Source organism: Protobothrops mucrosquamatus, unplaced genomic scaffold, assembly GCF_001527695.2.
Source record: "Protobothrops mucrosquamatus isolate PMUCROS unplaced genomic scaffold, P.Mucros_1.0 scaffold276, whole genome shotgun sequence".
In the NCBI taxonomy this organism is placed as follows: Eukaryota; Metazoa; Chordata; class Lepidosauria; order Squamata; family Viperidae; genus Protobothrops; species Protobothrops mucrosquamatus.
The window spans coordinates 164,487-179,602 of NW_015386620.1; the positions used below are offsets into that span (position 1 = coordinate 164,487).

Consider the following 15,116-nt stretch of genomic DNA (forward strand, 5'->3'; position numbering starts at 1 on the left):
TTCATTTGTAGCTTTGTTGATATGATCATGTTCTTCTAATTTGTGTTTTGTTATCTGATTTTTTTGTTCATTTTCTGGATGTTTTTTGATTGTAGGTTTAGATTAGAAATGTGCTTATTTGTGTTGTCAAAGTTGTTCTGGATTTCCTCGTGGTTTAAATCTATTGTCATTTGTATCTGTCATAACATTGTGTACATTTCCTCTTGGAAAGTATTTGTCTTACCTTGAAATATTGCTTCTGAGAGTCTTTGATGTTCCAAGCTAAATCCTTCCAGAGTGAATATTGAGTGTGGTGTCCTGTCATTTGTTCATAAGTGTACAATATCCATGTTGTCTCCCCCCTTCAAATAGTCTTTCATCAATATTTTAGTTCAGGGGTTAATTATCAATCAGTCAAAATTGCAATTCAGTATGTTAAACCACCTTAAGTCCTTCCTGTAGATTCTCCTCTAAAAGACTAGCCAAGAGCCAAAGTTTTTCTTTTTCTCTAAACAATTCTTAAATTTAGTCAACAGTCCATGTATTTTTCTTTCAGACATTTTTTAATCTTATGGCTGGGCCAGCTTTCTTTGTTCCCAGTTGTCTTCAAGGTTATTTAAAATTTAAGGGAACAGATTATTCTTTGTTTCTAGGCGTCCTGCCAGTTTCTGAGTCATTATTTATTATTAGTGTTCTGTGCTCTGATTCTTCACTAGGTGTCAGTAGTTGTTCATTTTCCAGTTTTTCAGACAAAAAATTATTATTGTTATATATTTTTTATAATTTCATTAAAACCCTTTTAGTTTCTAGATTTGTCCAGACTGTAGTATTTTAAATTTAATTTCTTCCCCCCTTAGTATTAATTCACTGCTTCCATCTATGAGGGAATGGGGATATAGTCCCTCCCTTCACTTTTGGAGGTTTTCTTTCTTTGGGGGTCTTTCCCAAGGATTCAGTTAGTAGATAGAAGAGAGAAGATTGATACCCTCACAAGTTCCAAGCACTGTTCACCAATGTTCTTGTTCGTGCTCTTGGACTTTGGCTGCAGGTAGCTTGGGCTAGACGCTGATGCCACACTAGTCTTTCTCCTGTCAGGTCGGAGGGCTTCCCCCGGATCGAACGAAATGACTGCTGTCATTTCGTGATCAACGGAGCACTCCTCCTTCATGGTCACTTCTTTGGGGCAACTTCAGACCCAATTAGGGTCCCCGATAGGACGAAACTGGCTGAGGGGAGTGGAGCTTTGCTATCTCACAGCCATGCGCTACAGCACAAAACCGGAAGTCCTAAAAGCTGACCAACTTTTTAACCAAGTAAAAACTTCAAAAGCTGCTGAGATAAACAAATGGCTGAAGATCTGGGACTAAAATGTCATTTCTATTGCAAACTTCATCTCAAATTAGATTATGAGATTCTATTAGATCCATAACCCTCCAGGCTGGTGAAGGCCACCTGTGAGATAACACACAGTTCAGCCAATATGGTAATAACTGCTGCTTTGAGGGAGGGGTAGTACCTCCTACCTTCGAGGAGGGAGTAATAAGCACTCTCCTCAAAAAGCCTTTGCTGGATCCAATTTTCTGGAACTTTTCATCCAGTCAGTGTAAGGGGGAAGAGTAGAAATCAAGCTGGGGGGGGGGGAAGTACCTCAAAGCTTGATGCTTTCACATTTGAAAGACTGAGATCATCTGTTGGTTGGTGGCCCAGTATTATTAGTTGTTGACCGTATCCAGCTATACATTTTGGCCCTAGGCTAACCAGGTGACACATCAAATTCGTATAACGTTTGGAAGCAGTTTGGGTATGGGCCTATAACCCTGACAAGACTGAATGGCTGAGGATGTTTTGACTGAATCTGGGGGTAGGTCCATTTTTAGCCCTGAATAGAATTGTACTCCCCCTTTCAATGCTGGTACAGTCTGGTGAATTTTTTAGATCATACCTCTTCCTAGAATAGGAAGTGCAGTTGTGGCCAGGAAAGCCTTTGTATAAGTTCATCTAGTGCATTGGTTGTGCACCCATAGCTAGGCCAGGAGACCCTTTAAGACACTCAGCTTATGCTTTTGTCAAGTCATATCTGAACTATCATAATGGTATGTTCTGATATAACTATGCCTCCTTTATCAATGAAGCCATTACATTTCTATTCCCTCTCTGCCAACTGGTTCAATAACTGATCAGTTACATGGATGTTAGGTGACCTGAAGAACCTAAAGATTATGTAACCAAAAAAGCTTCTTTATAAGTCCTATAGGTGAAGTCAATCATACTGCAGCCAAAACAATTATGGGTAAGAGAATGACATCATAGCTATGGTTGCAGATGTTTTGTGATGAATTGACTAGATAAGATAAATACACAAGTTAGATATAGAGAAGATTGCCAAAACTATTTTAAAAGTCCTTTATTAACCTGAATATATAAAAAAAGAGAAGTTTTCTACCATATAGGAGCTCTTACTTCATGTGGAAACAAAACATTTTTACAAAGTGAAAAAATAAATATCTTTTTGGGAACAAGATTTATATGCTAATGTGCTATAAAAAAGTAGAGTTTTGATATTTGACAAAATGTCTGTGCAAAGAAACAAATGCATACACATATTACTGCTACATTAAGGCAACATGAAAAGTATATTTAGAAAGCTGCAGTAAAGTGACTTTTCTAGCTTTCATTTCAGCTAGTATTGCACATGATCATCTACCTTTCAGTATTCTGTAGCATTCACTAGTTATCCAAAATCCAAAATCCTAAGGGAAGATAGGGATTGTGGCTGATGGTTTTAAAAATTTTTACACAACTGCATTTTAAGGAAACTCTAAGATTATAGAATCTGAGGAACATCTCTCCAAACATAAGGCATATGAACAGAAACAACAGCTGAGTTTTCTAAGTATAAAAAAATATTTAGATAATCAAAGTTACATTTTAAGTGTTTTATCCACATTTTCTTAGGTACCCAACAGTCTGATTGACTCAAAAGTTGATAGTAAATTTTGCAAGTAATCTGATTGCAAGATCTGCTGAATAAACCCAGCTATTTGCTTAAAGCGTTGCAATCTTAATTTCTTAAGTGTACAAATTTAAAAATAAGTTTCTTACTTCAGTAAAACAAAAGCAGAAACAAAATTATACTACAATAGATGTACATATTAAAAACTAGTCTTTCTAAAAGATAAATGGGAATGGTCATGCTAGATAAAGTAATTTTTAAAATGATTTTAATAAAATGCATAAAACTGAGTTACTGCTGGATACTGCAGACTAAATTTTCAATTTTTTCTCAGAATATTGTTAATTTATTAATAATGCTGTTTCATATAACACAAGTTTGTCTACAAGTCATTCATAGTATATCCTCTAAAATTTATTCTAATAAGAGCTTTTTTATATTCTTCCTTTCGAAGTTTTGTCATGGTCCTTCCAGTAATTGCTGGCAGATGCAGAAGTGATAGTTCTTTATCAGTGGAGTTGGAACGTTAGTGCAGTACTTTGGAAGTATGGATTAGTTAAGAAAGTAACACAGAGGTCATATAAGAGTCAAATTAAGCAAGCTGGTGTGGGCAGGCAAATATACATGCTGCACATGTTCTATTTGAGATCTGCAGACTGGACACACCTAAAAGGAAAACACAAGAGTAATGTTACCAACTGAATGTCTAGAGTGAGTTTCATTAGTTCTCATAAACAGAAAATGCTAATACACAATTTACACTATTGAAGTTTTGTTTTTATATATCAAAAATATTAATGGCTATTATTCACACACACACACACACACACACACACACACACACACACACACACACACACACACACACACAAACACCCTCTCCCCATTACACAGCAAATGCTTTCTTCCAACGACTTCTTTTCCAAAATGTAAGGAATACAGAAATAGTTAAACTTATCTGGGAACACAACATCTATAGGACTCCAATGTTTGAACGAATGCCTGGACTGCAAACATCCAGAATGCCACTAAATGGCAACATAAAATTAAGATTTTTCTATATCACTTCTGTCATCTAGTGGCAGTCTGGATTTTTGCAATAAAGAAGCGGTAGCCCCAATGCCACTGTCTTTCTTCTGCTACTTTTTCCAGCTTCCTCTTCCTTCCCAAGTGAGAGAGGAATTCTTCATAGTGAATGACCAGATAAAGCCATTAGGTCAACTGCTGCAATAGTGAAGAAGCAGTGGATATCCCTCTTTCTCTTGCCCACCTGAAGTTGCTGTAGCCTTGCAGGTGCCCTTTCACTACTTGGCATCTCTGTCTGAAAGATTTATTTAACTTACTGATTAGAGACCTCTAATTCTGTTTCTATTTGAAGGATTAACTTTGGAGGCCACAGGAATCTAGTTATGGACTGATGCAGTTCCAAAATGCTGACTTTCTGGAAAGAAATATTGTGAGTGTTCATCTAATGATTTATATATTTCCAGAAGTGGATTATCTGGAGCCCAATTAAACATTTCTGATTCCAGTGAATCAACTTCTAGAAAGATACGGACACATGGAACATTTGGATTGATCTGTTCTGGTGGAATATGAAGACACAGGTTCTAGAACTGCTACACCACGCCAACTTAGAACATTTTACATATTTACCCATATTTGGGTGCAGCTGTCTAGGAAACAGTAAAATCCTAAGAAAACATTTAGAAATTTCAATTAAAACTTGGTGACTTCACTTTTTATATTTAACATATGACTTGTATGTTGTCCCTTTCTTCCTTCCATAGTGTCTTGATGCACGACTATACTTAGCCATGAGCTGATTTTTAAATCCTGCATTCTAAGTTATTGTATGCTTTTTGAGAATTAAACAATTTCCAGTACTTTTAGAACTTAAGTCAAAATGTAGTACTTCACTGTGGCAACTGATTTTATACCTACTTGTAACTGTATGGCGCATGTCTCACAGCACACAGTGTGGCCACATGGACAAAACGTTGAATTTATTTCTTCTTCACAGCATGCCATACACAGCAGAGACTCCTTAAATTTCCGTAGTTTTTCCTGAACAGCTTTCATTTGCTGACAGTTGAGACCCCCACAATTGTTGTTACAGTTCATACTGTTTTCTGATGATTTAAGAGGAGAATTGGGGGGGGTTTGGTCATTTCTTGAAACTAGATCCACAATGCCAGCATTGTAAAGAGCTCGTCTTGCATGATCATAAGCTTCCTTAGATGTCCGCTTAATGTCAAATACATACTTTTTCCCAAGATTAATATTTTCTGTCAGGAACAAGGATGCCAAGTGACCCTTTAGGTCTCGGCTATATTGCATCATGACAGCGCTAGTAACAGTATCACACCTAGCAGGAAAGGAAGATATAAAAGAAACATGAATCAGTCAATCTTTTTTCCCTTTATATCCCAATACTACTGAAATAAGAATGTGGCAGAAAAAAAGCCATGTGTAATATAAACACAGATTTCAATGTTAAAATGGATTTATTATCTTCTTGTTTACAACATACTGGAACAGTGATATGACAAACTACTTATATATTAGTGACGAGAACACTGTAGTTCAGTGATGGTGACCTTTTAGAGACCGAGTGCCCAAACTGCAACCCAAAACCTACTTATTTATCGCAAAGTGCCAGGGCACGCAAAAACCGGGGGCGCAAAAATGGGCCACCGTGCTGCAGGTGCAAAAACGGCCGTGTCGTGGGGTGCAGATACAAGGCGCTGCACCATGCAAGAACGGGGCAGGGCTAGTATCATGCAGGCATTAGCCCCGCCCCATTTGCAGCATGTGCGTGCTTGTGGCCCTGTGCACGCATGTAAAATCCTTCCCCCTCCCTTTTCTTCCAGTCCACCAATCGACAATGATTGGTGACCTCTGCTCTACCACCTCTAGAGCTTGGTAGTCGGCCGCTTCACCTCCTTTGTGCTGGGCGGGGCTCCTGCTCCGGGCGGCAGTGGTGGCCTGATGCACCTGCTGCTGGCGGTGGTGGTGCGTGTGCCAACAGAGAGGGCTCTGAGTGCCGCCTCTGGCACGCGTGCCATAGGTTCGCCACCACTGCTGTAATTGAACTTAACGTAAAACTGTTTTACGTGTGTGTCTCTTCCCAGAAATACAAACCTGTAAAATGCATGTGTTTCTGTTATTGCTCTGTACAATCCACTAGCAGCTCTGGTGCTGATCATCTTGAAAAGATGAACTATGCTGTTTCCTGATTCTTTAGTGACAGTTAAATATACATTCTTCCCAGACTGCGTAGCCATCTGAACAACTGAATACACAATCCTAAAGCAATGGAAAAAATACAAAGAATGAAACCATAACACTAAGCCCTAAAATGCTGTTACCAAAACAAAAACAGACCAAGTGCAGACTGGCAATGTAAAATTAAAGATGACATTTAAAGATGAATTGACCATTTTTGGAATGAAGAAATGAAAGTAGCTTTCACAATGAAAATCTTTCCCAATATGTTGCCACTTCAAGATGTAAAACTAAACCCTTCTATAACAAACACGTTGGTAGCTGATCTGAGATATAAAAAGAATCTCTGAATTTTCTGCAGTAAAAAATATAGTTATTTGGAATTAGAATCGTTCCTATCCCCCATCCCCCAAAATACATCTGAATGAAACAATCCATTTCAACAATACACAGTAAGAAATGTTCAATACCGTTAAGCTAGAGACTCAGATAAAACAGCTGCATGCTTCAGAATCCTTTGGCTATTTTACAAGCTTTTGATAAAGTTTTTCAGGCAGGACTTTCTGGTAATCACCTGTTGATGGGAACGAAGTCATCTGTACATCTGGAAATGCCTTCAGGGCCAATTCCAATAAAAAGTTTTTGCCCCTCACTGTCTCTAATCGAATGCCATTCTACTCCATAGTTTTCTAGTGTTGACACAATCTGTAAAACTTGATATTCAGCTGAAACTTGGCTAAGGCCTTCAAGATCCTTATGTTTTGCAATAATACTGTGGATAAAAATATGAAAGTAGGTTAATCATAATTTTGATTTTATTTTATAATTTAAATATATTGATTTGCCACTATAAAATCTTAAGATTGTATTGTGGGAACTCTTAAAACAGATTTTACACAATCCATAATTCTTAATTTTAATACAATTAATTTAAAGGTATAAATAATATTGAGGATCAAAAAGTTATAATTTTTACTGAATTATTATTATCAGCTATATTGAGAAAATTTATTTGCTGAATAAAAAGCACAACTTTTTATTTAAACCCATATCAGGTCAAGACAAAAGTTAATCACTTTGACTATTCTAATCAGTTCAAGGGACAGGCAAAAAATAAAAAAAAAAGGAAATTCTCTCACAGAAAGCAGCCCACTTTTAATATTATAATAACTTTCCTGCAGATGATTTAATTTCAAAATTTAAAACCCTTGCATCAGATGCACATTTAAGACAACCCCACCAAATTGTGAAACTTACAAATAATTATTCTTATATACTTCTGTATTAAAAGTTTAACCACAAAAGTTACCTGTCCAAAGTAGAAGAGGTAAGTTCTTTCATACAGAACTCTTCATAGTGGTATTGGGCAGTATTTTGATTATAATCACCAAACTTCAACTGGGCAAGCAATGCACTTAGCTCAACAGCACGTTCAGAAGAACACTGTAGATTACCAGCCAGAAGGTCCTCCTCTATGTGCAGGAAAAACATATGCCTAAAACAGGAAATTTATTTTTGTAATGCAGAAATGAAACTTAGCAACTTTTAAGACCTGCTCAAATGTTACAAAAAATACAGTATTTCTGCTAATAACTGAAAGACAAAACTACTGTCTTTAATAAATAGAACTACAAGAAACCCCAAAGTAAATTGATGGGAAACATTCTTTAAAAAAGTGTGAGTAAAATAACTGCATTTAGAATAAAACTGGAAGATTAAAACCTAGTCATATCATGTCTAAATTTAGCTCCAGCCCAGTACCGTTAGGAAAACATGAAAAGAATGTAAAGCAATTAGTAAAAAAAAAAATCAGAGCTACAAAAAAATGTAGCTAATATTCAAGATTCCTATTAGAAATCTGTCATTTTAATCTCTTAAAAGATATTTGGTAAAACACCAGATCAAACACACCTCCCTAAAATTATTAGCCAAGAAACTGATATATGATATATCCCATATTCTATACAAAAGCTCAGGGAATATCTTAGAAAAAGATGTGATATGATACAAACATATTCAACGAAATACAGAAAAATTTCAATAGCCCATAATATGAACATCCTAGGCCAGTGATGGCGAACCTTTTAGAGACCGAGTGCCCAAACTGCAACCCAAAACCCACTTATGCATTGTCGGGTGCCGGGTAGGTGTGTGGCCCATTGGGTGGGTGTGGCCCATTGCGTGGGTATGGCTGCGATGGTAACGGCAGACTGGGTGGAACTAAAAAGTTCAATCAATCAATTCCAACTTTGCAAGATTTTTTTTTCTCGCGAGAAGTTGAAATTGACTGATTGATTGAACCTTTTTTTTTTTGTACACGGCGCCGGAGGCCTAAAGTGAAAAGGTTTTATAAAACCCAGCTGAAGGCCTAGGACTGGGACGACGGCGCGCATGCCCACAGAGAGGGCTCTGAGTGCCGCCTCTGGCACCCGTGCCGTAGGTTCGCCACCACTGTCCTAGGCTGAGAATATCATATTTTAGGGATATAACTCGAAATATACAGCTAGCGACATCTCAGAACAATTTATTTGCTCCTATTAAAATTGAGGGGTTTTGATACTTGTACTTTTTCACTTGTACTTTTTCGAATATGCCCAGTATTTAATGTGAAACTCCTGCTGAGTGCCCGCTGTTGATTGCCAATGCAACCCTACATTTGTTCTTTACATTCCTTACAGTAACATCTTTTTAGAATAAACATTTAATTTGCTTCCAGTTTGAATATTTGGGAGTAGCTTCACTTTATCTCAGTCCAAATAAAGAATTGAATCAGATATTAAAACAGATAAGTGGTTCATAGTTCAGTGCCAAAAGCATACCAGACTTCAAGCAAAGGCAAAGGTTTTTACAAGCTCCAATTTTCACTGCTGGTTAATCAGGGGAAAGGTTAACTCTGGATGTTCAACTCTGCTGCATGCAGTTAAGGGCATTCAGCACTTATCTCAGAAAAAAGCAATAGATTCTACAGCACTTAGAATAGATAAACAAACACTATCTAGTACAGTGGTTTGATGTTTGGACTACAGATTACAAATATTTCACAAAGTGCAAATGTCTAATGAAACTATCATTTTAACTGCAAACATCCATTTGAACAAAGTAGCACATCTAATATAGCTCACTTCAAGTCAGAGAAATTAAGTTCTTCACTAAATGGGAAATCGGTTTGAGGAGACTTTTCTCAAAAAATGTGTATCCGTTCTTTAATTTTTAGAAATTAAATCACCCCCAAAAAGTTATAGCAGACTGCTATAAGTTCTTCAAGAAAGTTCAACTACAAAAGCAGAACTTTCTGCCGGAGGCATCTGCTGCAGACCAATCAGGAACTGAATTTCTTAAACATCTCCTCTTTCTTCCTGGGCAGCAGCGCTGATTTGACAAAACAGCCTAGCAGCTCTTAACAAGGGTTACTTTCAGTCAATGACCTATAGTTACATTGTTGTCGCTTTTCTGAGTACCAGACTTTCTTCCTTCAAGCCAGAGACTTTTACAATTGCAAAATGAGTCACACCCAGAAGCGTTTGGGAGTCAGCTTTCAGACTACAATCCCTTTCTGAACATGTACTTTTTAAAACCTAACTTGTTTTTACCAAAGATGGATACCCGCATAAGAGAGGGGGCAGAAATAGCATATTTATATTTAGCATATTTTCTGTGCCAATAGTCTCTTCCATTTGGTACTGCCTCAGACTATTTTCTTTAATCATTAAATAGGCTAAGGAAAAAAAATGCTAACAATTGGGGGAAAATATACAAATAATAAACGTCTTTACTTGGAATCTCATTCTTTAGAAATATTCTAGCATTCATAACATGTTGAAGTAGGCCAAAAAACCCCAGCTGATTTATTGACATGACATAAATTTTGATCATCACACAGCATAGAAATCAGTAGATTTCAATTCCAACAGAATCTCAGGTTCGTATAAATCATGCTCTGCACTACTCCACAAAAATGTATAGTACTGTTCAAGTCTTAGGCCACCATTAGATTTGTTGCTGTAGCAATGGTATAATGACTGTATATAATTATGTCTCAGTCTTATCAGAATGCAACCAGAAAATACAGGAAATTTGATGCAGTAGTCAAAAACAGGAAAAGGCAGAAAAAACAGCTTTCATAGGCTAAAGTGGAAATTGTAGTGGGATCTCCCCTTACACTTGAGCAACAGCACACACATGGCTCCTGTAAACCCGAATGGAGTGAAACACTAGGTACTGTGATTACTATCACCTCCATGTATCCCTCTATTCCATGCCAAAATGACTGTTGTGCAAAATTATAACAGGTTTGTGCAAGACACGCTTGAGCATCACATGCAGTACAGACACATGTGGGATGAGTGTAATTCGCTGGAAGCTTGTTAATAAGACCAACTTTCAATCACGTTATTCCAGTCAAAATGCCAAAGATCACAGAATTTGACAAACGTAAAATCATACTTTTGCATCAGGAAAGCCACTCTTAAGGGAAACCAACAAACAAACTGGATATTCAAGATGTGGTATTCAAGACCAAAAAATAATTATAGATGGTCATTAAACCTTTGCTAAAACAAAGTGGGTGGTTTTTCCACAGTACTGTAATTATATTTTAAACAATAATTTGGATCCCATTGTAGAGTGATGCTCTGTTACAAGGTTATAAGCAAAATATTCAGCAATTATTCTACCACATATAGGTAGAACCACAGAAAGTCTGGGCTCTTCAGGGATGTGGTAATGTAGTCAATCTGTCAGCAAGGTTATAATTTTGATTCTCACAGAGAAGATGACTGATAGCTTCAATGAACTCTCAAATTGTAATTAAAGGATTTATGTAAAGAATATTCTTCCATCATACATGCAGAAAACTTTTCAAACATTTTTGTCATTTTTTTTTACAAAAACTACTACTGGGAAAATGAAGAACATGCACTCTGGACGTTTAAGTTCAGACTTGTTACTGTTCACAAACCACAAATAAAACAGTAGTCTTCCAAATAATTGTTAAAAGTCAATGACAATGTTTTTGTGATTACTTTTAAATCCAGTTTAGAATTATATAGTTTTAAGGAAAAACATCTGTTTTCTCTTTGTAGCTTGAATCAGTCATTTGAGTATTACTGTAATATGAAACAGACTAAAGGAGGAGTCCTGTAAACTAAAACACGGAGGAAGTTTCCTGTCGTGAACATTTTAAAATGACCTGCAATAACACTGCTAAGAGGTTACTGTCGGGCACTGGAGCCAATGCTTTGACTTTCTTTTATTTTTATAACTCCATAACTAGATGAACTATTGCCAAGTCCATATAGGAACACTAATAATTGCAAAGCACCAATATTTTCAATACGAAGACTAGAGCATTGCCTTTAATGGTGGCTTCTTCCCAGTATAGTGTACACAATAAAAAGCATACCACAAAGCTAAGATCAAATGAAAAAAACTAACCACTTTAAGTATGCTGAAAATCCAAAGTCATACTCTATGGAGCCACAGACTGCAAAATAATAAACAGAAACCATCTTCAGTGAAGGTTTATTTCTTTTTACCTTGTCTGCTCCTGCAAGATCAGATGTGGTTCCACAAAGAACTTGACCCGTAGTTTCAATCTGTAAGGAGGCAAGCCATCCATCTGTTGGGATATTCTATTTCTCAAATTCAGCCATAAGTTCTCTCCCTTGTTTCCTGTAAACTGGAGTCCGAAGTAATCAACTTCTATAATTCCCAGCCGTCTGCAAACCTATAATTACAAGTTAAGCATCATAAACACTACTGTAATGAGCACTAGAGAAAGATGCTATAAGGTACCCATTTACTTAACAAGGTTACCCAAATAGTTTCCTACTTATTACCATTACACCGGCTGAGACAATATTTTCGGAATATGCATTCAATAAGAAGTCAGCTCAGAGGGCTCTTATGGAAGCTAGTGACCTTCTTAAAGCTTTCAAGGGTTCAACAACATTGCAAACATAAAACCAAAAACATGACAGTCTGCCTAGAGAATAATTTGAGAGATGAACCTTTAACCTCGCGCATAGCAAAAACAGCAACTGCGGCTGGAGTTTCAAACATTCATGGAAACAAATGGGTCAAAAATTAGGAGCACTTTAAATGTTTTCCCCAAAGGTGCTTTTTCCAAAAGGCAGCTGGACTTTCTTGGTTTTTTTTTTAACTTGGAAAACGTTTCACTTTTCCTAGAGCAGTGGTTCTCAACCTGTGGGTCGGGACCCCATTTGGGGTCGATCGACCATTTCACGGGGGTCGCCAAGCAAGGCTGTCCGCCATTTTTTTGTCTGCCATTTTTTTTGTCCGCCATTTTTTTCCCCCTTTTCCGGGGGGGTGCCTTACCTCCCTTGGGCTGGGCCAGCTGGTGGTCGGCCTGCTCCGTCTCTGCCGCTTGCCAGCTACGCCTCGGCCGGCGCAGGGGGCGGAAGCACGCATGCGCGGCGCTCCCGGGCAGGGAAAGTCCTCGACTTACGACCGGTTTAGTCCTCAACTTACGACCGGTTTAGTCCTCGACTTACGACCAGTTTAGTCCTCGACTTACGACCGGTTGGGGTCACGGCATTAAAAAGGTTGAGAACCACTGTCCTAGAGGAAGCTTCTTCGGTTCTAACTTGCTTTTTTTTTTCAAAGGAAAAGAAGAACCAAGAAAAGTCCAGTTGCCTTTTGGAAAAGGCACGTTTGGTTGGGACAACTATGACCTGGATGGTTGAGAATCTCCACAGACATTTCTAAGGTTTGCTTAGCAGGCACTCCTGCTCTCTCCTTCCCTCCGCATCCCCCAACAGGTCCACGAAGCCCGGCTAGATGTTCTCCAGGGGCGCCCGGTTCAGGGGGGTGGTAAGAACCACCGCCTTTGCAAACGCCACGTGGCTAGTGCGGTTAAAACGGGGCTAGCAGGGGGGGGGGATTTCCCCGGCGGGGGAAAAAATAACGAACAAGCCAGCTGACCAAATAAACGGAGCTGCTCCCAAGCAACGCGTGGGAGAGGATGAGAGCCGCAGTCCGGGGGTGGTGGTGGTGGGGGGGGCAAGGACAGGGACGCCCCCTTCCTTCTGGCTTCACCCGCAGCGGCTGCATCGAGCGGCGAGGCGGCGGGGAGCGAGGGTCCCACCTCGCTTCGCCGTGTCTGCGCGTCAACTACGCGGTGCGCGGGCGGGAGAGCGCGTGGCACCGGGACGGAGTCGGGGGGGGGGAGGAGGAGGAGGAGGAAGGGAAGGCCACGCGCCAGAGGAGCCCCCCCACCCCCGCGAGCCCCGAAGGGCCGCTCAGGTGTAAAGGGATGGGGCTGGGGAAGGAAAGCGAGGCTTTTTTCACCTGGTTCAGGCAGTCTTCGCCATTGGCTTTGGCCTCCACCTCTACTTCCATCACCACCGCATCCGGCCTGGTCACATAGCACAGCATGGCCGCCTCTCGTCGCCAAGACGCACCCGCCCCCCCCCAAAGAGTCCCTGTCTGCCACCTCGGTCCCCCCTAACGTGCTCCCCGCAACCCTTCAGTCTGTTCGCTGCTCTGAGGCTCGCCGGTGATAGCGCTCCTTTATCTTCTCGGTCTCCCCCTCCCTCCTCAGTCCCCGCCCCCCAAGTGAAGCCTAGCCAATGAATGCGCTGGAAAGCGGGGCTGCCGCGAGAGCCCTTCAGCTCAGAAGGCGGTTTGTTTTCGCTAAAGAGGTACGGTCTCGGCTATTGCTGCAGAGACTTCTGATTCCCGATGGTGCTCTTATGTGCGAGGGCAGACTAGTGGGAAAAAGTAGGGGGGAAAAATGTCAAATGGAACTATCTAAAGCAGGGAAAATTCAAAGTGATGTAGAAGAGTTCCTAAGCGGTGATACGCAGTGTATTTTTTTTTTTTCAAGCAATGAGGGGAAATTGAGCGGTGGTCACATAAGAGGAAGACATCTCAAATACACATTCACCATAAAATAAATGGAGAAAAGACTGGCATACAATTGGATTAAAAGCAGATAGCGTATGTTGAAAACACCCATAACGCATGAGGCTCAAACAGCTGACATTCACTCTGACAAAAAAATCTACTGCAAATCTTTCTGCATGCTGAAAGCTTTAGAAGTTTTTCCATCTTAAAATCTTTAAAAAAAAAACAACAACCATAAATTCTGATCAAGATTGCTAGCAAGCAATTGTTTTCATGGTGGTTTTGGTCATACTGAACTAATTTTCCATTTATAAAGTTTTCTTGCTTACTAATATTGCTTTGGACAGCATCTTGACGGGCCACGTTTTTCATTTCCACAAGATTCAGAAACCAGCAAAAGACACTTCAGTGTGGTAACTCAGTAACTTGTATGCTTCAAGAAGAAGAAACTAAAAAGGAAAACTGTAGCATTAAATAGCTGGTTTAGATTTAAGGGATTTCCCCCACTACTGTATTGAGGAGCTGTTCCTGTACTCTTAAATTGGCAAAAAAAGTTATATAAGCATGAAACTTGGCAATCTTTACTGTGCCTCTATTGCCTCTGTTCCCAGATGGTGCCAGTCTTAATGAAATGGCTTGCAGTAGGCTTCTTCTTCTGATTTGTTTGCTTGTTTGTTTGACTCCCCAATTTAGCTAACTGCACAGGAATTCCCAGCAGCTTTTCCATACAAGTACTGGCAAGACCCAACACAACTAGCTTTTAAGATCAGTCAAGGTCAGTTAAATGCTGCCAACCTAAGGCTATTGCTACTCAAGAGTTGGAGTTCCACTGGCAAAAAAAAAAAAAAAAAAAAAAAGCGCAAAGCAATCCCCTTTTCACCATCCAAGAGTCACTAGTTTTTGTTTATTTGTTTTTTGTGCCTTGGAGTCACTGTTAACTCCTGGCAATTGCCTGGACCAGTCCCTGCAGTTTTCTTGGCAAGATTTCTGAAGTGATTTGTCATTTTCTGCTTCCTAGGACTGAGAGAGAGAGACTGGCCCAAAGTCACTAAGCTGGCTATGTGCTTAAGGCAGAATTAGAACTCAGTTT

General features: G+C 39.4%; 1 protein-coding gene across 1 annotated transcript; it reads right to left on the reverse strand.

Moving 5' to 3' along the window:
• Positions 1 to 2,653: 2,653 nt before the first annotated feature.
• MYLIP (myosin regulatory light chain interacting protein) lies at positions 2,654 to 13,651 on the reverse strand. Its single transcript, XM_015814687.1, has 7 exons — positions 13,469 to 13,651; positions 11,695 to 11,885; positions 7,470 to 7,655; positions 6,735 to 6,932; positions 6,077 to 6,241; positions 4,877 to 5,300; positions 2,654 to 3,598 (listed from the first exon to the last, which is right to left on the reverse strand). Exons 1-7 carry the CDS (start codon positions 13,553 to 13,555, stop codon positions 3,509 to 3,511), a joined length of 1,341 nt encoding a protein of 446 aa, XP_015670173.1. The 5' UTR covers positions 13,556 to 13,651; the 3' UTR covers positions 2,654 to 3,508.
• Positions 13,652 to 15,116: the final 1,465 nt, after the last annotated feature.

Bases quoted from the DNA above. Each gene is read 5' to 3' on its own strand.
- MYLIP (XM_015814687.1), bottom strand. From the start codon at position 13,555: ATGCTGTGCTATGTGACCAGGCCGGATGCGGTGGTGATGGAAGTAGAG. The intron at 7,656-11,694 runs GTAAAAAGAAAT...TTCCTGTTTTAG, and splicing joins ATCTTGCAGGAGCAGACAAG to GCATATGTTTTTCCTGCACA. The intron at 6,242-6,734 runs GTGATTACCAGA...CCATTGCTTTAG, and splicing joins GACTTCGTTCCCATCAACAG to GATTGTGTATTCAGTTGTTC.